At 27.9% G+C, this 22,583-nt stretch overlaps 1 protein-coding gene across 6 annotated transcripts in view; it reads right to left on the reverse strand.

The window, feature by feature from the left end:
* LOC142331045 (uncharacterized) overlaps positions 1-22,281 on the reverse strand; it is a 102,745-nt gene extending 80,464 nt beyond the window's left edge. For 4 of the 6 annotated variants that reach the window (XM_075376673.1, XM_075376670.1, XM_075376668.1 and 1 more), the window contains exons 1-6: positions 22,119-22,281; positions 20,090-20,204; positions 17,372-17,566; positions 10,914-11,033; positions 5,426-5,680; positions 749-841 (exon numbers count right to left, since the gene is read on the reverse strand). In XM_075376673.1, coding sequence (XP_075232788.1) covers positions 749-841; positions 5,426-5,680; positions 10,914-11,033; positions 17,372-17,566; positions 20,090-20,195 — 769 coding nt within the window. In that variant the 5' untranslated portion in view covers positions 20,196-20,204; positions 22,119-22,281. Of the gene's footprint in view, positions 1-748; positions 842-5,425; positions 5,681-9,471; positions 9,531-10,913; positions 11,034-17,371; positions 17,567-20,089; positions 20,205-21,997 lie in introns of those variants that run through there. The other 2 variants (XM_075376669.1, XM_075376674.1) reach the window with 2 other exon arrangements.
* Positions 22,282-22,583: the final 302 nt, after the last annotated feature.

A 22,583-nucleotide genomic window follows, 5' to 3' on the forward strand; every position in this document is an offset into this window, starting at 1 on the left:
GTGCTCACAAGACATAAATGGTAAATCAGACAGATTTTAGTTTTCTTTTTCTTTAAGTAATTCTAACCTATTAAATTAAGCTAATCTGTTATGTAAATATGACTGTTTTAGAACTTTCTGTAAACCACTGTAGATATGTACATCAATAAATAAAATATAATGGTACAAATATATCCTTTTGCTTTATGAATTATACAATAAATTTGTTTTTAATGATAAATCACTAAATAATTGAATACATAGACTGATACAAAATTATAAGCATGTAATTTTATATAAGACTCAATTATTTGCACTGAATAGTTTGTAAAAAACTCTTCAAATATAAGCATCTTTTTTCATGACAATATTACAATCACAAATTATAATATACTAATATACAAAATCCAGTGGTCTAGGGCAAGACAGATAGTTAACTAGATAGATAACTATCATGTTAACTATCCCCAAGAAGTGGGGATACAGATGGCGTAGTAACCACCCCAAAATTCATTTATTTATGGGGGCTCATAAGGGGTGTTGATTCTGTCTGTGCAATCATCCGGAGATTCCACTTCAACTAGGGATGGCACATAAAATCAAACTAGAGGCTAAAGCTCTTAATGAGTCCAATAGGCTTAATATGGATCTTAAAATTTAAAGCAATTTGAAAATCCACATTATTATATCTGTTGTTAAGCAATTTAAAAAAATAAATAACTACAATAAATTATGAAATAACACAGATTACATAATAAAAGTAACTCACTACTATCCAGTAAGCTGCAATTTGCAGGTGCTTCAGATGGACTTGACCACGGAACTGTTGGTCTTGTTCGAAGATCATCACGTTCTGATCGATCTAAAAAAAAGAAAACAGAATGTCAAATAAACTCACCATTAAATTAAATACATAATCTACATAATTTTTTTTGTAGTCACCTGTCAGTTGGCTGATTGGTGACTACATGTTATTTTTCTCATATTTCTGTTCAGCATTAATCTTTTAATTTCAATATAAATACTAAATCCTAGATCATCAATTGTGTTCTAAACATTCCAAACTTTGTATTCCTCTACAATTTTTATCTTCTATACTTCTTTCTACCAAATTAAATAAACCTGGATGCCTTAATATGTGGCCAACTGACTCCGTTGTTTCTTTACAGAATTCTACTACAAATTTCTCAATCCTTTGTTTATCATTAGATCTCTTCATTTTGAATTTTACTGATCCACTTAATTTTCAACACCAATCAGTAATACCACATTTCAAAGCCTGTATCTCTCTTTCTATTTTCCTACAGTCCATGTTTTACTGCCATAAAGAATTACGTTAATTTTCTATCTGTATTCGATATTACCAGACCTTTTTCATATAAAAGCTCCTCTTACTTATGCCAGTTTGCTTTTGATGTATACAATCCTTCAATCATCCTGCAGTTTTACTGTTTAAACGATAAAATTTTCTTACTTTTGGTACATTGTGTTCCCCTATAGCTCCATTCTCAGATTTTCCTTCAATTCCTGCATTTACTTTTTTTAAGTACAAGCTGAAAAACCATGAGAGCAGGTTACAATCGTGTTTCTTTTATTTATAAATCAAAGCTTGCCTTCTTTCTTCATAATATACTCGATCACTGCTACCTTATATAGATTATAGATTCTTATATAGGTTATAGATAACTCTCTATATATACTTTAGTCTCTATTATACCCATGCTCTTTCTGAAAGCAAAGTAGTCTTCATCTAATATGCTTTCTACCACAGGTTCTAATTATACCTGTAAACTAGCCTAGCAAGTATTTTTGATTTACGAGACATTAAACTGGTGGTGCAATATTTTTCACATTTTTTTTGTTTCCTGCAGAAAAAAAAAATATATATATATACAATTTATTTTATGTTACATTCTTTGTCTGCTCAAAAAAAGGTCAGCAGAAAATAATAAATGCTCAACTGTTTTAATTTCAACTGTCAGCAATAATCAACTCTTTTTTTCTGTTATAACGGACAAAGACCAAAAAATATTGTTATTACCATACAAAAACCTTAACCTTTTCAACTGATCAAAATAATTACTCGTGGAGTTTTGTAAATAAGAAGAAATAAAAAAACATCTACTTCAGATTAAATAAATGATTAAATAAATGGGGTGTTTAAATAAATGACAAACACCCCTGTTGTCCAATTTTTACCTACAAAAAAAAAAAAATCCAAAAGAATCCAATTTTGTATTCTGTGTTTTGTACTTAGATATACTTATATTTGTAATCAGTTTCGTGTTTTAAGAAACACAAGCTAACAGTGCAAGATTGTTTAGATAAAAAAGTTCTTGTTGTATCACAGGATGTTAAACTTAAGATCATATTAAAGCTCAGTTACCACATGTATCAGTATTACACTGGAAGAGATATGCAAACTAAATAATGTGAAAAAAAGTCTGTTACTTTTATTTTTTTATAATTACTTATTTCTCTAATCTGCAACTTTTTTACTGTTTCTGTTATATTTATTTAAACTGTTACAATGTTTACTTAAAATGATAAAGGGACTGAAATGAAACATAATTTTTTGAATGCCACATAAAAATTAGTTACCATCCTCTTAAGCATCAATTATAAAGATGCCTCACTTGCTTCAACAAAGAATTAATTTAAGATATTACAGACTGAGCCAAGCAGTGGCTGACCTAATTCTCATACTAACTACCCAAGTTAGGAGAAGAATTAAAAAATGGAAGAACAATTCAGACAAAGAACCCTCTGATCAAATTGTTTAGAGCTTTGCCAAAAAATTAAAAAAAAACTCTACTTTTAATAGGCAATACTAGGTTTATTTTATTTTCTTAATGGTATACTTCACAATTTTTTAATCACGTTTATTAATTATAATTAATTCTGAATAAGACTTAACGAGTAATGTGCACTGTACTGTTTAAAAATAACTAAAAACCACTGCATGGTTTTTAGTTATTAAGCAGAGATTATATGTATAGAACATTAATCTATATAACATTAGTATAGGACATGCCATAGGTTAACTTTTTAAACATTGTACTGAACTTTTATGTCTTATTAGGTTAAAGTTCAATGTAAAATAAAAATGAGAAGACTAAATATTTTTATTTATGTACTAGCTGTATATATATATACTATAGGACAAGTTGTGATAGGCACTGGCTACCATTTGTACAGTATTATTTTTCTATTCTCATTAACTGTTAATGTTTTGGACAAATACATAGAAAACTATTGTATAAATTCATAAATGAGGAATATGCAGATAACATTTTAACTGCTGGTACTGTAATACCAACAGTAGTAATATTTGAGAATCTGTTGAGATATGTTGTCGACAATTTCCTAATCTAATTATCACCAATAGACAGGTATTTACAGTTACAAAAAACTGAGAGAAACAGGATCATTCATAGTAAATTTAAAAAGAGCAATTAGTAGTTCTGAAGAGATATTGAAAATTGAATAGACAAAAATTACAGATAATTATTTTGAAATTATGTACAATCAGTTTAACAACACTAACTACTCTAAAAGAAATACTGATCAAATATTTACAACTGTCTGCACTACTGTGATATAGAGCAGATAAGAAAAAAAATGTGTAATAATGGATTTTAGTATATTTAAATGTTGACTGAAGGTATGTTTCAAGCACCAAAAAACACCTCAAGATAAGTTTTTTAAATAAATTTATTTGGTGGTTCAAGAAGTTTCATTTAACCCTTAGGCACTGGCTTTTAGAACAGATATAAATAGGTACAGAAGAGTAAATAAACATGTATAATAAATATGTTTCATAAAATTATAGATAAGTTTCATAACTGTGTAGCCAAACTCAGGAAGTGAAAAAATTCTTATAATCACATATCCAAACACATTTTATGTATAGCTGTTTGTTACTTTCATAGTGATAAGAAATTACTAACATATAAATTGACGCACAGTGGACTCCTAAAAAATGAATTCTGTAATCCGAATCTGTGGACTTTTATTTTATGGAAATACTAAATTTTAATGATTTAATCATCAAAATAATTACAGAAATATTTCTTTTTACAAAAAAAATAGAAATACATGAAATATTTTATATATATAAAAAAGTATTATCATGCACTCAAAAAATTTATAAAGTATACTATTTTAATGAAACAAAACATGAAATTTAACCAATTTCATTTAATAAATGAATTATCAGTATTTATTCGGATTCTGTAGATATTTTTTTTTTTTTAGCAAACCAATAAATAAGAACAACATTCAGATTTTTTACCATCCATTGTTTATCATTATTTTGTTTACCATTCATAGTGCTTTCTCCTGATGCAACTTTGATTCTTGTAATGTCTTATTAAAGATTCTTGGAAAATATTATTATCTTCTTTGATTGATGAAAATAAAAAATAAAGATTATGTAAAAATTCAGAATTAAATGAAATTATAGAATTGGTTAAAATTATAATGTTTGAATTAATAATGGTTTAGAAATATGTTTATAAATAAACATTCACTTCATATCATTGTCATTTTCTAGAGGTAGAATTTTTTAATTCAAAAGATGATGTTCAGTTAGGAAGGGTAGAGAAGTAGAATAGTATCTTAGCTAGGAAGAGCCTTAACCTCAACTCAATAAAGTTTTATTTGTGAAAACTCATTAATCTTTTACTTTTTCTATTTCAGTACAAAAACATTTGTAAATACATATTTTTTATGGCTTTGGGAACATTGGAAAATATTTGAGAGCTTTTTTTAAAGCCAGTCTATGTAAAGTAAGAGCTCAAAGGGATGATGTCCCTTTGAGCTCCTCCTTCAGCGATTTCTTTTTCTATAATTATTTTCTATTCTCAATATTAATATATAAATTATCTTTCAATGGATATTCATTAATTGTTTTAGCAAAGTTTACTAATTGCTTAAAAACAGTTCTAACAAAACAGTAATTCGACTAAAGTATCTAAATTAACTTCACAACATTTTTAATATTTTTGTTTGTTTTGATTTTGTTTTTATATTTTGTGTTCGGGCGATAATAATGCTGGAGAATTTTTCACCCAGCAAAAACTCAGCAAAAAAAAAATTCCTATAATAATTTGAGATTTAATTGAAAAAAGATATAAAATCTAACGATTAAAATAATAATAATAAAAATATATAATTAAATTCTTACACTGAAATAAAAAAAAAAAACATTATTTTCAATAATAAAAAAAAATTATTAATTCAACTTCCCAACTGCAATAAACAAAAAATGGCACAAAATGTATTTTTTCAGAAATATATAGATGGAAAATGAAACATTTTAGACACATTTTACATACTTTCTTTATAATTATATGCACAATCATTTCTCAGGATCTGCCTATATAAATCTGAAACACATTCAATAAGTAAAACACATATAAATATATAATTAGTGGACACTTACCACTACTTGCAGCAGATGAATGAGGTTCCAACAATAAATTTTGGGAAGAACCAGCAGCAGCTGTAGCAACAATTCTATGTAAACCAGACCCACTGGTATGTTGAATTTTTTGTTCTGGTCCAGTGGCTAATGGATCTGTTGGTCCTGAACAAAATCTCTTTGCTTCCCAGTTTGATGCTGATGGACCACTAAGATGGGGCGATGCAAATCGAACTCTTGTGCAGTTACGGCTTGTTGAACGTCGTTCAAGTACATCTGTTACACATTTTTACAATTATTTTAAATTAGGTCAATTAATAAAGAAACCAGAAGAGATTAAATGTCAGTATTAATTTTTTTTTAAGTATGCGTAAAAATTAAAAATAATCTTTTGGTAAAAATAAAAACTGCTTCCCCAACACAATATAATCATTCATAACTGATGAAAATGCAAAACAGCTGATGCTGTGTATATTTTGAAATTAAACATAAGCTTCACAATATAAGGAGACTTTGTTCTGCACATTTTTGTTCAATATCCTAATCCACATAAACAATTCTTTATACATGTCAAATATAACAATAAAAAAAATAGATTCTAAGTATAATTATAAATCACACTTACAATTTATTTGTTTAAATAAGAAAATGAAAACTTGTATTATAATGAAAATGCAATAAAAGAAAAATCTCATAAAACTTACAGTGCAGCTGAGTCTAAGGGAACTGAAATGTGGAAGGTTAGAAAAATCTATTTTTAGAAAATATGACTTTATGCTTTGTTTATAATCATATAAAATATCTGTTACAGAAAACTTCTTTTTTAATGATAGTGATAATGATGTAATGCTGGACATTAAGGTTAAATTTATCTTTTAAATTTTTTATAAAATAAAAATAAATAAAAAAATGAATAAAATTGTAATGCACTTATTCCATCAATGTGAAATCTGTAAGTCCATTCTTAAACCAGCTCTATGCCACTTCAACAATCTCATCATTATTGTAGAAGTTATGCCTTCAACAATTTTTATCAGTACAAATACATGATAACTGGGCAGATTCAAATAAGAGTGAATGAATATAATTATTCACTTCCGTTGATATCATTGACTGGGGATCTTTAAGAAAGAAAACTTGACTCTTGATTTACTTAATTTAACTCTTGATTTACTTAATTTAACGCTATTTATTTAAATTGAATTTCTCATTCGCTAATATACTAGACTATTAGAATATGTTATTATTTTTGAGCATTAAGGAATTACAGGTAACATCTTCTGAACCCTAAAACATAATAATCAGGTTCTTAAGGTAGTAAACATGTTGGAAGACATTCACAAATTATACTTTTTTAATCAAGTAAAGTACGTTACATAAACTTATACAATCGGCAAGAATTAATTAGATAACACTATGTTAGTTGTTATACTACAAAATTATTCGAGTAAATAAAACTATTCACTTATTAAATTAATAGTGAAATTAATAACGGATAAAAAAGAAGTGTTAAATTAAAAAGTTATAATTTTCATTCGTTAATATATTTTCTGTATTAGTAATATCAATTTGGGGTTTAATGTAATACATAATAACTGAAGTTGGCATGATAAAATATCTAAATGAAAAAAGCGAAATTAAACAAAATTTATCAAAAACAACTACTTAACATTATAAAAATTATCCCTTAAGTTAGAATGTGTACATGTAAATTTGTGTGCATTGACATATGTAGTATATATTTGTAACAGTCTCTTGATACAATAGTTACATCTATGACGAACACTTTATTAACATGTTGACTGCCGACCACTCCGATCGGAGTGAGAGTACTTAGTTCACTGTACAGCTTCATTGTGAGTTCGGCATTATTGAAATTTGTGTGTTATTGTCTTGGCGTCCTTTTAAAACAGTATTTTTATACGGTACGCGTACCGGCTCCGCATTTTTTTAATGATGTCATACAAAATGGCGGATAAACCAGGAGCTTCAGGACTGTTCTTAAAAAAATCTGGTGATTTTACAAAACGTAATCAATTATCTAATGATCAACTAATTCATTATTTGGAAAACAGTAATATAAGTGACGATAGTTTTCCTGATAGTGACATTGATCTATCAAGTTCCAGTACTGAAAACTAAGATGAGGTTACACACGATGTCTCACCTGATATGGTTTCACCAATTGATATCAATGTAAATTCAAGTAGTGTATGGAGTGATACAGGTATGTTGAAAAAATTTACATATACGAAACAACAGAATTTATTGGTTCCAATTCCAGGCGACGGCAAACCCCTAGATTTTTTCGAGCTAATCTTTCACAATAATTTTTTGGAAACTGTTGTCCATGAGATAAATGAATACGCTGTGGAAGTTTCTGCCGACCAGGGATAAAGGGAAGATATCGTATAACGGACTGGAAGGAGTTAACATTAGATGAGTTAAAAGTTTTCCTAGGTTTGCTGCTTCACACAGGTACTATTTCATTGTCCCGACTGAATGACTATTGGAAGACCGATCCCCTTTTTGAAATTACATGTCACGAAACAGATTTCTTTTAATATTAAGATGTCTGCCTTTTTACATCTAATCATAATGATGATGGTCGTTTAGGAAAAATAAGATCAGTAATTGATTTTTTTTAATAAAAGAATTAACGAAATTTACTACCCAGGCAAACAATTGTCTCTAGACGAAGCTATGGTTCTCTAGCGTGGCAGATTACAATTTCGCCAATATATAAAAAATAAACGCCACAAATACGGCATTAAATTGTATATGCTGACAGAACCAAACGGTTTAGTTCTTAAATTTCATGTTTATCAAGGGTCCTCTGATGTTCATAGTGGTGCTGGTCACACAGACAAAGTAGTATTGCATTTACTGGATGAGAAATTACGAAATGGGCATGCAGTGTACACTGATAATTTTTATAATAGTGTGGGTTTGGCTATGAAATTATTAGAACACAATACATACTGAACTGGAACCCTTCGAGCAGATAGAAAGAATAACCCGAAAGAAGTCATCACTTTAAACCTGAAACGGGGGAAAAAAAATCCATGTTTTGTAATGGCATTCATGTCGGGACAAAAGAAATGTAACATACATTTCTACTGAATTTGGGAATGAAATGAAAATGATCACAAACAAAAAAGGAGTAAAAACTGAGAAGCCAATTGCAGTAATAAATTATAATAAATTCATGTCTGGGATAGATAGGCAGGACCAAATGATGGCATATTATCCGTGTAGTCGTAAAACCTTACGACGGTACAAGAAACTTTTTATACATGTATTGCAATTAGGTACACAACCAGTATGTTAAGCCTGGATGATTGTTTGAGTTTCGTTTGGAAATAATCAGAGGGTTGTTGTCATCTCGTACATCGATACCAGTACAACGTAACAGAAAACTGAATCTTACAGAAAAGAGTACCCACCGGATTAGCAAAATCGAAAAAACTGCTAAAGAACAAAAAGGATTGAAAGAATCGAAGCGAGTCAGCAGAAAGGAATGCAAGTTGTGCAGAAAGAAAAATGTTAGAAAGCAAACTATTTACGAGTGCAAGATGTGTTTTGGAAATCCAGGTTTATGTATAAACTGTTTTGATGAATATCACAAAATGATAAGCAAAAATTGATGTGTAATTATTTCATTTTATCTATTTTCATTTTATTGTACTCAATTTAATTCTTTTTCCTTTTTAAACTTAAATGTCATAATCAAGACACGTTTTCATTATCAGATTAGAAAAGTTATTTTATTATTGTATTTTTTTTTTAATTTAACTAATTTCTTTTTAATTTTTTAAACTTACAATTTATTAATAAAACTTTTATTTCAATACAAGAATGGATTTTCTTATTTCATTGCCTAAAATTCACACACTCCGATCGGAGTTTTCGGCACCAATTAAAAAAAATTGGTAAAGGATACCACTCCGATCGGAGTTAAATAAATTTTTATAATTTTTAAATAAACAAATATTGAAAATGACATTTTTAAAGCTCCTCCCTTATAATGTAAGACATTTTAACTGAAAAGTGGTAAAAAAACTGACCGGCATCGGCAGTCATAATCCGTTTTTTCTTTCGGCAGTCAACGTGTTAGCACATCTGAATTTATAAAATAAAACATTACAATTCACATATGAAAAAAAAAAAATGGAAAAATGAACTTTATAAATATAAAATTTATGATTACATTGAAGCATTTAATGTAACATTTACTGAATTGTGTATTCTTATGAAAATAACGAAATCATCCTTAGACAAGTATTATCATCAATGATATTTTGTTATTTTTATAAAAAATAAATAAAAAAATATATATAAAATACTAAAAGAAGAGTACTAAATTAATTTCAGAGTAAAATTTATTGTAGAAGATTCATTCATCCATCAAGATTAGCTAATTTATCAGAGAAGAAAAGACCAAGCTAAACAACAGATGCAAATCTGAAAAACCGTAGTATGCTATACTTAAACCTAAAAATAAAGATAGATCATAAAAATAGTTTAAGAAAGAAAATATACTTTAAGTTCACACGTTCAATTAGATGACAAGAAAAAATTTCGTAATTTCTCAAAATACCTACAATCAACATTAAAAACAAAAACTGGAAAATGAATAAGATTAGACTCTACAATACAGCTCTCACAACACAGTAGCCCACCATAAAATTACTCAGTGCATGCGAAGCAGATAACGTAACTATTTGTATATAATTATATACAAAATTAAAATGATCAATCTATAAATATGTTATGAACAACACAAAGTATACAACAAATTAAAGCAAACATCTTAAAAACGAAAATAGTTCTTAATTTACGCAAAATCTGAAGACTGACATAGAACTTATATTAGCAAAACAAACAGAAATTAAAAAAAAACATTTCTCTGAGTACATTAAAGTGTATAAAAATAAGAATTTAGAATCTATTTCATTTAGCAGAACATTTACAAATAAGTGATTGTGTTTAAAGACAATGCTAATAATAAAGTAATAAGAACTAGGAAAAAAATTTTTACAAATTTAAATTCTAACATTAAATAATGAACTGTAACAATAGTTTATGAAGAGAACAATATATAAATTAATTTAGTTCAATATTTGGGTTAAACTCCTGGCTTCTTAATATTGGCTTAATGCGGGCTCATTAATATATGAAACAATTTTTTTAAATAAATTTAATACACAATTCTTCCTCTAAAAATCTAAAACAAGTGGTTCAAAATATGGTTTTAATTGAGTAAATAATTAACTTTTCAAAATAGAGGTTTCTATGATAGGCTACAATTTGCTCTAAAATGCTTTCTAATCATATTTTGTAATAATTAAAAATACTATTAAAACAAGTTCAGTAAACAAAATATAACAACACAGAGAAGCTTAATGCCAAATTCTACACAGGAACAAATCATAGCGGTACGGCAGAACAGGAAGCAGATAATAAGGAAATGGAGGAAAGATGTCTTAATCCTAAAAATGAATCTGACCTGATAATGGCGGCAAAAAATGCTGAGGACCTGGACGTTTCCTATAAAACAAAGTAGTTTGACGATGACAAGGATCGTCTTTTATCATGAAAGGATAAAGAGACTGTGATTCACCATTTTCTAAAAAAAATACATAATAATATAATTAAAAAAATAATAATTTTATAATTATAAAATTATCTGACATCATACATCAATTATTCCATTTATTATTTTTGCTGTAGGACAAAATGTAAAGAAGCTGTAAGCACTATAAAACCAAACTACTATACCTTCTTATACAATTTCAGTAACAAGCACTGTACATAAAAAACTAATACTAAAGCTCTCAGACAACAATATAATTCAACACTCATGAAATAAATACTTACATATAATCTAGATATTTTAGCTATATACGGTTCTAAAAACCTAGTAGTTCTGATAAAAAAAAGTTTTTATAAATATATTTTATATTTAAGAAATGAGGCACAATAATATCCTCATAACTACAAATAGAATATGCAATAAGTTTTAAGGAAAAGTTACAGACTTAGGAAACTAGCTCCTAGTCCCAGCTTCAGCCACAATGTACAGTTATTTGCATTTCCTACAGCAGTCAATCTTTTTATTTTACGTTTTTTGGTCAAGTGTAGCCACTCACACATACAGTAGCGGTGGCAGTGGCTGTGTTGGTTGAGCCACAGCACGTATACCTTCGCATCCCTTAAAAATATCAAAAATAAAAAAAAAACCAAAAAAGGTTTTTATATATTTATCTGAAGAGTATTTGCAAGCCTAAATCTACTGAATATTTTGTTTAGTGTATAGCTGGGATTGGGAAAATTTACAATCATTGTTTAACATTTTTTTACCTTTCTTTAGCCACTTCCAAGGTCAAATTTAAAAAATCTAAAAATTCGTTTATTCACATGAAGAATACACTCACCAAAAATTAGGTTAATTTCTTAATTTGTTACCGAGAAATAAAAAAAAACAGGAGGGGTTCAAAAAAAGTTCAAAAATCCATTTTGACCCTTGAAACTCAGAATTTCAAAAATTTAGAAATTGGTTTTTTGATTTTTACATGAAGATTACTTACACAAAAAATTAAGCTATCTTCATTCATTACAGAGAAATTAAAAAATAGTAAATTTCATTGTTACTCCTTTTTACTCCTTTAAATTCAGAATTTCAAAAAATCCTTTCTTAGTGTCCAGATAAACCGTAAGAAGACCCTATATATACATTTATATATATATATATATATAATTTTTTCAATTTATCTTCAGTAGTTTTTGCTTGGTGCTGATTATGAATCACTCATGATATGTTGTCTTCAATTTTAATAAGACCTCTATTGAAAATATTTCTACTGAAAAATATCTTCGGAGCAGCTCATTGTAAGAAAACAGCAGGAGAATTTAGCAGCTCACCACCTAGCAACCCGAATGAGAACTACAGCACCATAACACATTATTTATTATTTATGCATTTTAATAAATAATTATTCATTTTTAGATAACATTTCCGAATAACTGTGATCAAGAAAGTACCTGATGTTTGCAAAAGTTAATCTTTAACCAACTAACAAATACCCAGTTTGAATTTTGAAAATCACATGATTGTTTGCAGAGATATTATAAGAGCACAGCATTGCACCTCCCAAAACAGTGCCCCAGGGGCACACCATTTGTTAACAGTTGATGGTGATGTTTGGTCAAGCCTCCCACAAGGCACAAGGTGCTCACAAACCACACCACTCTAGTTTCACATGAAGTCCCCACAGGAAGCCCATTATTTTTAAACAGAAATTTTTTACATTTATTTAATTTAATGTAAATTGAATTCTATTATTTTTGTAATATTATTCATTAGACTGATTCGAATCATTCAGTTCAAACCCAGCTCAAACAGTGATAGAGGCTTACAGTTCATTAATTCAATTCATTAAAGTTATGCTTCAACCAGAAAATCTCCACTACTACATATATAAATATATATATATATATATATATATATAAAATATATACAATATTTTTTTAGCCTACACGAAGTACAGAATTAGAGAACACTCTTTACTTTACTTTTCACCTTTACTTTTTCATGTTAAAACTGTTTTGCACCTAAGCTCATCTTCAGTGATGTTTTTTTAATAATTATTTTTTTTTACATTAATACATTAAATTATGCTTTTTATTTTTATTTTGTAAAAATTGTTTATCAATAAAAATTTTTAAATATATTAAACATTCAGAAGAAATATTTGTTCAGTCAAGAGAATGAAAAGTATTGCAATAACTATTCCATAAATAGTTATTGAAATACAAAATTAAAAGTAAAAAGCTATAATTTAATGTGTAAATGTAAAAAAAAAGAATTGTTAAAAAAAACATCACTGAAGATGGGCTTAGGCCTGAAAATGATTTGAAAATGAAAAAATAATGCTTAGAGTGTTCTCTAATTTTTAATTCTGTACTTTGCAGAGGCTGAAAAGATATAGTTTATTTATTTATTTAACATACAGAGGAAAAAGAAAGAAAAAATGGACTATAAAAAATTAATCTAATTTATATATATATTTTTAAGACAATTTTAAGACTCATATTCCTCTGTACTATTACAAATATAAATAAATAACTTTATCCACTAAGTACAGAATAAAATTAAATTAGGTAGGATGATACTTACCTTATATCATTATATATACACACAAGAATACTTTCACGATTTTCTCACATCTTCAGTTGATTCAATATTTTAATTGTTCATGTTAAAATAGATAGCAACACTTTATCGAATATTGTTAATTTTTAGTTTATTCTATTTAAAATCCTACACAGTAATATAATATTAGCCAGCCAAACCACACACACATATTCATTTTTTTTAACATATCATTTTAACTTTAACTTTTAGTTTTGATTTTAAATCTTAAATTTAAAATGAAAAAAATTTTAATTCTAATGTCACTTTGATTTGAATTGATTTTAGAGTTTCTATCCAAAGTTTTAACAAATTTTGTTTTATTGTATTTATCAAGATTTTATTTTGTTAATGTTGTGTATTTATAATACACAACAACAATTTACATGAACAATTAAAAGATTTCTCGCATCAATCGATGCGAGAAAATCGTGAAAAGTACTCTTGTGTATATACAATGATAAAAGGTATATACATGTAACCCAACCTAATTTAATTTTATTCTGTACTTGGTGGATCAATTTATTTATTTATTTTTTTTTTCAAAATTTTTCAAGATGACATATATCTAAAAAAACCTTCTCAGCTATGCCAAGAAACACAGAGTAAAAATTTGGTTATGATTTATCAAATAGTTTTTGTTTATTCCGAACAAACAAAAACCCTCTTCCTCTTTATATAATAGTATAGAGTGAAATTTAAAAAGAAAAAGTTTCTTGCAAGAAGATATTTCCAATCTCCACAGTTTAAAAACAAAAAGACCAAAATGAAAGAGATTAAAAAATTATTTTTATTACATATTTACATTTGATATTATTACCCATTTTTACTAAAAGTTCTAAATATTTTATATTAAATATTCTTAAATACATCTTATTCTTTCAACACAGTTTATATCAATCTTGAGCATAATTCCTTGTTGCCAAACACAAACAGTTCATATATCTTAAATCAATCCATTTAAAATCTTCTTTTATTGTAAATTTTTGCAATGACATGAATTTTAACGCATGCATACAGTCTTTTACAACTACTCAAATGAAAATTCTCATAGTATTAAATTACATGTCTTAGCTTGACAAACAATCTATTGTATTCTATTACTTTCTACAGATCAATCTATTGGTCTGAAAAACTAATGTTGAGAAGATTTCTTACATTCAAACTGAACTGCAGTGATTGTTATCCAATAGATATATTTTTGAAATGAAGGCTGAGGTTCAGCTTAAATAAGAGTATCCTGGAGCATAACAAAGTAAGTTTCATAGTACTGTCAAAAAGTACATGAACCATTAGTAAACAATATTCTGAATACAATTTTTTACTTTTAACACCTGGCAAATTTAATAATTCTTGAATGTTTTTAATGTAGAGTACTGCCATAAAAAAAACCCAATTAAGAAATTTACGTGGCCAATTAACTTAAATGTAGAACTTTCTACAATTACTTTAAGTAACTGTATATATTTTTTTCATTTACTACTACATGGATGGCTTTACAAAACGAGCTAAGATCAGCAACTGAATTGGATTATTCAAATTCTTTTTTAATTCATAACAATTTACCATGATGGTATAAACACCTCAGGAAGACAATTTATAAAACCTACAACTAAATTCTCTTGTATTCTTGTCTCATGTTTCACAATGTTAACAAAACCAACACAGATTCTGTAATTAACTTTCAATTCAGTTTACAAACAAGCAACAACAAAATATTTTTTCATGTTCTATCCCACTGAATAACAACTCAAAAATAAAAAGCACACGCATTTAGATTAGATTTTATAAAGGGGTAGAAGACCTGGTTTTAATCAGCAAGCAACTAAGCTGCTACTTTTTTGTAAACCGTGGACACAGAGTCCTTAGACAGTTGCAAAGGAAGATTGTACTTCACTGAGATCCAATAAACCAGCCTTTCAGCTACTAAAATATACTAACAAGATGTATCAAACGGAACATTACAGCAACAATTGATCAAATTCACATGTTCTCATCCAAGAAAGAAAAATAGAGATTAAGAAAAAGAGATGAAAAGAAGAGGGTGGAAATGAACCCACAAAGAGGTAGTTTATAATTTTCCTTACAACCTAAGATAAGATTTTCCTTACGACTTAAAGACAAACAAAATGGATAAAAACTAGTTTAAATCAAGGATTGTAATATTAATTAAAAATTATTTTAAATGTAACTGCAATCTTTAAGTTTTTTAAATACCAATTTATGACTATTAAAAATAATTTTTTGAAGATAACAATCTATAGACAGACTTTCTCCACACCCCCAAATGCAATTCTAAAATCGTAGCACTGGATTCCTATTACATGCTGGAACATCACAACATATATTACTTTCATTTCCTGAAATGAATTTCCGTCACTATTAAAATTATCCAGATAAGAAGCAAACATTTAGTTTTAAATATCTCTTTTTTGTCATAAGAAGGGCCAAAAAATAACACTAAATGTTGAAAGATATTTAGTGTTATTTCCAGTGACATTTCTGTTCACAATATTCTGCTAGATATATTACTATTATGCCTCACCACATTTAGAAAAAAATACTGTTTGAAAATTAAGCTCTATTTTTGATTTGGTTAGAGATAATTTCAGCTGGACAACTTATAAGTGAAATGTATGCAAAAAACATTTTACCAAAGATCTTTGAATGATAAAACACATTAGTTTTCAATGGAACTACTAACAAAAAAAAAAAAACACTGAAATTACTATGTAGTACACCAATGTTAAAAATAAATAACACATTACATTACAAAACAGTGCGCAATATCATCAAATAATTTTTTTTGGAATAATATTTCATACAGAAACCATCCTCAGTGAATGTTAATATGGCCTTTCTGATACAATGCACATGTTTTCTGTAAATGAGTAATTTTAACACAAGACTGAATAACTGACTCATGACACACTATTTAACAAATTCAAATTTTATCCTTTCCAGATATGACAATACTAATGAGTGATTTATCTATGTAAGATCCCTAATGAGGATTTTTAAAAACTAAAGCATACGTTTTATTATCTGGAATACTTGAACTGAGTAATGAAAAAAAATCTGTGAAGAGATACACGTGTTCCATCGAGATGTTGCAGGGATACTTTGTTCAAAGCTGTAGGAGGCATTTCTGTTCAAAATGGCAATGAGGTCGGTCATTACTTTTATAAGTTATAAAAGTACCTCATTAACTTGTATATACTTAATGCATTTAAATAATTAAATTTATAATACCATTAAACAAATTTTAATTACTATCATATTTATTTAAAAAATATAATATTTTCATGCACTTAAAAACAAACAAGAAAATGACAATTAATTTTATGCAATATATTATTTTCAAAGGAAAATATAATTGAAAAAAACAAATAAGTGTTTATTTTTACAGCAATCTTAAGAGATAAATCACACAGAAATAAGCATATAAGCTTAAGAGATCTGCTCTTAAGTTTAAAGCTAACCTCGTCATGAGTGAACAGGAATAACCATCAGACTGCGCCAAAGTTCAATATTAAAAAAACAGTGTCCTGTAATATGGAATAAGAATATGTTCTAGGACTACACTCATTCTCTAAATAAAAATATCCTTTCCAAGTTATTACCTAAATACAAATTTTAAAGAATTTTCATCATCATATTAATTTAAAAAAATTACATTCCTTTCATTTTACTTCTTGCATTAAACAAATAACAGCGGTGAAAAATATTGATTAGATATTACTAAAAATAACAAAAAATTTCTCAAATCTCACGTGTATCTCGTATATGTCTTATAGGTGATGGTATATAAGGATCAGATGAAGATGATGATGCTGCTGTTGATGAATTCCCAACGGGATTTGAATTCTGCATAGGAACGCCAGATAATGCTTCAACCGAAGGACGACTTGGACGCTGTAGACGCATTGCACGTAAACGCAATGGTGCCGAATAATCAATTTCCATATCTATCGAAAAAAAAAATAAATAAAAGGATATGAAATAATTTAAATGCGATAACAAATATAAATGGCGAAAAATATTCAATGAGATTGTGTGAATCACATATTCATGAATATAAAAAATATTTGCAGTATCAAATAAACTTTTATTGTTAAAATGTTACTTTTAACCAAGTGTAAATGATAAGAATCATACATCAATGAATAGAAAAAGGTTCAAAGTTGTAAAAACCGTTCCATTCAATGTCATACTGCAATGCAGTTTTTTGTTTACAGAAAAATCCTGCAATGTCACAGTAAATATTGTTTTGGGCACTACAGTTCCAATGCAAGGTGAATTCTGACATCAATTTAACAAACAGCCACCTACCTCTTAAAAAACAGATTTATGAGTAGTATAAAAATTTATAGAAAATGGTTGCATTTAAAAATGGAAAAGCAGCGACAGTCCTAGCATTTCAGATGAAAATGTTGAGCATATCCAAACCATGTTCAAATGCAGCTCTAAAAAATAATAAAATAGGCAAGCACTGAACTGGGAATTCCTCAATGGTATAGTACGTTCTAAAAAAAGTATAGGTATATGAAGCCATAAAAATTGCAGTTACTCCAAGCACTTCATCCTGGAGACCGTAATAAAAGATTTGAATATTTATCATTCTAGAGAATGTGGAAAAGGACAACTTTTCCAAGAGACTAATTTTTTTCTGATAAATTAATCAACACAATGTTGGAGTTATTGCAAGAGTGAAAAATCCTTGTCCTCTATTGTACATGAAAGAGACTTGCCAAAGGTGAAAAAATGTGTTTTGAGCCATTTCTGCAAGTAAATTTTATGCACCTTTGTTTGTCAAACAAAGTGCGATTAGAATATTGTATCTGGACATACTAAAAATCTCTCTGGTATCTGGACACTGACACAATCTGTATGAATGGCTGCTCAAACATTTCTGCATCAGCAGGCAAAGACGATTGATCTTGGTCATAGTCTGCGGCCTCTCAGATAGCCAAAACCTAACCCTGTGATTTTTGTCTGCTGGAATGCATAACAGAAAAGGTGTTTCTATTACCTTTTTACCCTTTTCGATCTGAACCATTCAAATTGTTAAAGCTGTGAATTGTGTAACTAGGGACAAGTTAATTTGTCTGTAGGAAGAAATTTATTAGTTTTGATATATGTTGCACATGAATGAACATTAAATCAAGGACCATAAAATTTTGAATTTTCTGCTATCCAGTGATGCCCAAAATATCTATGCGTTTCTGTCTTTTATAGTGGACATCCTGAACCCTGTAGGGAAGACACCTCCGCCACCCCCTCTGTTCCTAGCACTTATGGGCTTTACAGAAATAAAAATTCTAAGTCATTTCCTTATTTTTTAATTACCAGGTATAAATACCATAGATTAAATTAAAAATTATGTTTAGTAATGCCAATACTTTAATATTTTAAAGCATTGACAAAAAAAGGATTAAAAGTGCTTCCACATCAATTATGTAAAGTTTTATTACCCACAGTCACTTTAGCTGAAATCAAGGTCCACCACACAGTTAACATATTCGTATAAGAGATGCATGACATACATCTGATAGAACCCTGCCAAGGGCAATAAATTACCAAGTATAAGTAATAAAGACTCAGAATAGGTTTGAGGAACATCCTAACTCTGCCACAGTGCAGTTGTTTTGTGAGAAAGCGTCTACCACATTCCAGCTGATTCAAAGTGAAATATGAATGTCCAACAAAGGAAAACATCTGAAAGAGAACATGCCCCAGTCTGGAGTGACCTGATTTCTATTTAGGCACAAAAGCCTATATTGACTGTATTATAAGGTTGATAATAAAGCACTCCCTTCCATAGTTTTCATTGGAATAAAAGAAGACTTGACAGAATACACCCCAACCTCAACATGCACTTAAGATCTTTCTAAAACAGTCATCTGTGGTATCAGAAATTGTGATACGATTTCATTCAGAGATAAATGCATGTCATACAGCTGAGCCATATATTATTTTAATTCAAACACTTAAAACAAAGCTCCAAGTAGACACCTGCTAAATTGTCCATTCTTATTGAATTAGTTATCCTCTCCACATTTTTTTTAATCTTTACTTTAATTTTCATGAATAGGTACACGAATAAAATTGATCAGCCACTACAATTACTAAATTACAAGTCTAAGAAGGTAACTGGCAGTGTAACAGCAGTTTACTGTTTTAAATAGCAATTCAGGTATACTAAATGATGCTGTAACCTATTGAGAGCACAAATTACACGACTCGTTACTGAAGATACCTACCGAGTGAAAAAAGATCCTCTATTCACCTAAAATCTAACTTAAATATGTTTGTGCTCATTACTAATCCAACCTCCAACTAAAGCTATTAAGATAATGGATTGAAATTATGGTATTGCAAATCCTTATACTTAATTCATTTCTGTAGCAATCCAGTTTATACTTATATAACTATAATAATCTTATAAGAATAACTTTTATCATTAAATTTTAAAATTAACAAATACTGACCAGATTCAGAATCTGATGACACAATCCTGTGTCTTTCCCTATAAGGATGAATACCAGGATTTCTTATAACTTTCTCTGGACGAGATGGACGTTCAGGACGCTCCATTTTGGAAGCCTAAAAAAATTTAACATTTATTTATACAACCTGTCTAAAAATTAGACAACAAAATTTCAAACCACACATTTTACTCAAAATATAACAAAGGTTTGCAAATTCTTATAATTAAATAATCCTTTGCCAGTTATATTGAGAGGAAGGAATTCAAGACTTTTTACTTTTATATCCTTTTATGTTTTTATCAATTATTTTTTGATTGTTTGCATAACAAACATCAGATAAAGTAAAGTTATTTAATTTCTATGATCTTCCCTAATAAAATATTTTAATAAATAAAAAATTCACTTATTCAAATATTTTTTTATAGTAAAATTTTTTAATTAATTAGCATTAATAATAAAAAATAATTTGACAACTTTTCATAATTATAGTATTTACAACTAATAATAAAATGGGATTTTCTTCAAGTACTTTTATATATTATTATAAATTTTGTAATACAGTTGTGTAATTTTAAAAACAACTTTATTTGAAAAGCAGTAAGTAAGGTATCTACGGTAGACTGTAAGGATGAACTGTTTATGAAAGGAATGAAATATTATATGTTATATTGATACTTATAATGTATCTTAACTTTGCTATTTAATTGTTTGCATAACTTTTTTATAGATTTTTCAAAACTGTAAAACTGACAATTTTTTTAATAAAAAAATACAAGGCTTAATTAGAAATTTCAAATAAATATATTTTTCTTTTAGTATTTTAGATGAAAGCTAAAAACAAAATTTTGAATAAAAAAACAAACTTTTGACGGTTTTTACATATTATGAACCGTTGAATCAGAAAAATACATTATGTACATTCTGTCATCAAGTATACCATCATTGAGCATGTCATAATTATCAAGTGAATATCTGTAATGACTAAAATAATAGGTTTTATTCCAAATTCTTCTTGATTTCTCTTTTCTACAAACTAGACTCTCTTTCTACATACTTCCTATTTATTTTCCTTCTTCTCCATCAGCTCCTTCAAATAATATTATCAAAAGTGCAGAATATTTTGAGATACAAACATTTCACTGTTTCAGTACTTTGCACAATCAACCCAGATACAACTATACTAAAAATTAGTGTCAGCTTTTCAATTTTTAAATTATTTTTTTTACATTCACTTAAAACAAATTTGTTACCTTCAAATTCAGCGTAATCCCACATGAGATCTACAACCCATACATATGACTATTCTACGGTGAACAATGGATAATATTGATAATGCTTAATGTTAATTTTGGGGTAAATTTTCTCAAAATAATATTTCAAATTAAAAAATACATATTTTATGACATTACATAATATACAAATTATACTTTGTAAGAATAACATTTCAAAAGGAAATATTACAGTACAAACATAATTACATTATTAATATATATAATTTAGTACCTAATTTAAGCTATCTTATCAAATTCATTATTAATGTGGTATGACTACATGCTACATACAGTTCATCTATATAACAGGATGAAAAAATTCTTGTAAAAAAATTTCTTCAGAATGCTAACAGCTAGTTGGCAAACTCGAATTAAAAACACACATTTTATGAAATAAAATGGAAACTGTAAATTAAGTTCTTATTAGGTTCTATCACAGAGGTAATCAAACTTTACAAATACAAAACATTACAAGACTGTACAGGAGTAAATAAGAGATTTTAGTATACATCTTTCTAAATATGACACGTTAAACCACATTCCACAATTTAAGCGGCAAATTAATTTCATTAACTTAAATGGATACAAAACTTTTCACACAGTATTCTAACAGTAAAAGAAATTTTTAAAAACTTACTTTTTACCCACTATCAATTTCATCAAGGGAAAATGAGATATTTTTCACTCAACACAACAGTAAACAACTAAACCAACAAAAAAAATCCAGAACAAACGTAACAAAACCAGAATCAACATACCTCAACTGACAAATCCAGCCTATATCACAAATTATATCATCAAAAATAAGCTTTCCAAATCACTAAAAATAACCGAAATAAGCTCTCCGAGACTCAAACACGATATTTCTAGTTACTACACGATATTTCAACAAATTCTCAAGTACCTAACAGCAGACATAGAATACACCACTGCCAACTTTAGCGACGTAATTGTATCTGATCAATGAACTATCATTGAAAGTAAAATTTAATTTTCCTCCATTAGAAATTAATATAAACATCAAAATTTTAATATAGAGTAAGAAAAATAACAATTAAGCCACGTATTATTTAATACATAATAATATTAATAAATTGATGACATCCTACTGAATAAAAAATTTTAAAACCTCTCAAAACTAAAATTTAAAAGAAAATGAAGGTAGCATAATCTAAATAATCAGTAAAAGTATTAATATTATACAGAAATTATGAAAAATATGC

This window comes from Lycorma delicatula, chromosome 10 (assembly GCF_047948215.1).
Source record: "Lycorma delicatula isolate Av1 chromosome 10, ASM4794821v1, whole genome shotgun sequence".
NCBI lineage: Eukaryota > Metazoa > Arthropoda > Insecta > Hemiptera > Fulgoridae > Lycorma > Lycorma delicatula.